Raw genomic sequence first — 2,197 nt, 5'->3', positions numbered from 1 at the left:
GTCCATTAGCACTAGGAAGGAAAGTGTTATTTTCAACATCTATGACTTAAGTGGTATTTCACCATGATCCCTAATATCTTACCTTTCAAATCAATATAGCCAATGAAGGTGGAAAGAATACTAAAGATAAGTTTTCCTAGAGGAAACAAAGTCTATGAAAATGAATCTGGGCTTTGCTTCAATAGAATCGTATTTTCTCTTGAACTTTTTTTCTTTTCTTTTGATGCAGGTTTCAACTATCAATCAGGACGATGGATGTGGTGAACGAGTCTGCAGTTTCTGATTTTGTTTTGCTAGGACTCTCTAAATCCTGGGAACTACAGACATTTTTCTTTGTGGTGTTTTCGCTCTTTTATGTGGCAGCAGTGGTGGGTAATGGCCTCATAGTCATCACAGTGATAGCCGACTCTCATCTGCACTTCCCCATGTACTTCCTGCTCACCAACCTTTCCATCATTGATATGTCTCTTGCTTCCTTTGCTACCCCTAAGATGATTACAGACTACCTCAATGGACACAAAGCCATCTCCTTTGATGGTTGCATCACCCAGATATTTTTTCTACACCTTTTTACTGGCACTGAGATCATTTTGCTAATGGCTATGTCTTTTGATAGGTATATTGCAATATGCAAGCCTCTCCACTATGCTTCAATCATAAGTCTCCAGACGTGTGTTGCCCTTGTGGTGGTTTCCTGGGTTGTAGGAGTCATGCACTCAATGAGCCAGGTCATATTCGCTCTTACATTGCCATTCTGTGGTCCCAGTGAGGTAGATAGCTTTTTCTGTGACCTTCCTGTGGTATTTCAACTAGCATGTGTCAATACTTATGTCCTGGGCCTCTTTATGATCTCAACAAGTGGCATCATTGCCTTGTCCTGCTTTATTCTTCTATTCAGTTCTTATGTTGTTGTCTTGGTTACTATCAGAAATCATTCTTCAAAAGGAACATCTAAGGTTCTTTCTACCTGCACAGCTCATTTCATTGTTGTCTTCATGTTCTTTGGGCCCTGCATCTTCATCTATATGTGGCCACTAAGCACTTTTCTGATAGACAAGATTCTATCTGTGTTTTATACCATTTTTACTCCCATTCTGAACCCAGTAATCTATACTTTGAGAAATCAGGAAGTGAAGACAGCCATGAGGAAACTGAAGAATAAGCTTCTAAATTCTAACAAGGCAACTCCATTGCATTATTTTTAGCTTTAATATCTAGTTTTATTCCTAGGTATTAATTGCCACATTTTTTGTGCACACAGAACATATTGGGCTTTTATTTCTCAAGTTATTACCAACTTGAAATTGCCAAAATTTGTGAAATCACAAGTTCATGTTAAAACTATCCTCATACATATATTTTAAATACATTTTAAATTTCAGAAAAGCAAGCTGACAGAAGCAAACTTTTCCAGAAGCAAAGAATATCTATAAAAAGGTGAAGAGTGGTTGCTTCAGTTAGTAAATTCAATATTAGCATTCTGTTCATTGGAAAAGAAGAATAGAAAATGGGAAGAGGAAGTATTGATCAAAGGATAACTAGAAGATAATGACATTTACAGACAACTAACAATGGAGCTACTCAGAGAACTCTAAAGTATGACAAATCAGTAAATTTCTGTAAGCCTTACAAATTCAATACAGCTATAGGAGTAGCCTCTGATCAATAAGCAATGATTATCTATGCACATTCCTGACATTACTACTTAACATTTAAACAAATTTGTAAGTTCTATTAAAGAAAGTTTGAGTATATTTCATTATAAAGGTTGATAAAGTCCAAAGTGAGTGCTGTAAGTAGACACTCACTTTTAGCTAACAAGAAACACATTCATGATAACAGATTCCTTCTGTTAATATAGACTGAATAAAGAGGCTAGAAAATTCTGCCAGTAGAAGATATTATGAAATGAGTTTCAAAACAATACACTTTGCTTCATACAGACCCTAATGTCAGTTTAATGCCTGGAAAGTTGAAACTAGAATGAAATGAAAGATACAGTATATGATAGTGAATTAATGGAAAGTTTATGCTTTTCTTTAAAGTATTATATTGTTTTACACTTTTGTTAAATTATTTCTTCCTCTTAATATTTGGATGCGAAAATAAATTTGTGATTAGTAATACATTGTCAATATAATAAGTGTATTTATGTCAGGAAAGGTTTTTTTTTTTTTTTTTTCCTAATACTTTTAAG

At 34.6% G+C, this 2,197-nt stretch overlaps 1 protein-coding gene across 1 annotated transcript; it reads left to right on the top strand.

Annotated features, from left to right (window-relative positions):
* The first annotated feature begins 251 nt into the window (after positions 1–251).
* LOC138073644 (olfactory receptor 4K2) lies at positions 252–1,205 on the top strand. The gene has a single exon (XM_068965480.1). It carries the CDS (start codon positions 252–254, stop codon positions 1,203–1,205), a length of 954 nt encoding a protein of 317 aa, XP_068821581.1.
* Positions 1,206–2,197: the final 992 nt, after the last annotated feature.

The sequence above is a fragment of the Capricornis sumatraensis genome, chromosome 2 (assembly GCF_032405125.1).
Source record: "Capricornis sumatraensis isolate serow.1 chromosome 2, serow.2, whole genome shotgun sequence".
Taxonomy (NCBI): domain Eukaryota; kingdom Metazoa; phylum Chordata; class Mammalia; order Artiodactyla; family Bovidae; genus Capricornis; species Capricornis sumatraensis.
This window is presented reverse-complemented; position numbering and strand designations above follow the sequence as displayed.

What these genes read in the sequence shown, in the direction of transcription:
- LOC138073644 (XM_068965480.1), top strand. Translation starts at nt 252, where the DNA reads ATGGATGTGGTGAACGAGTCTGCAGTTTCTGATTTTGTTTTGCTAGGA.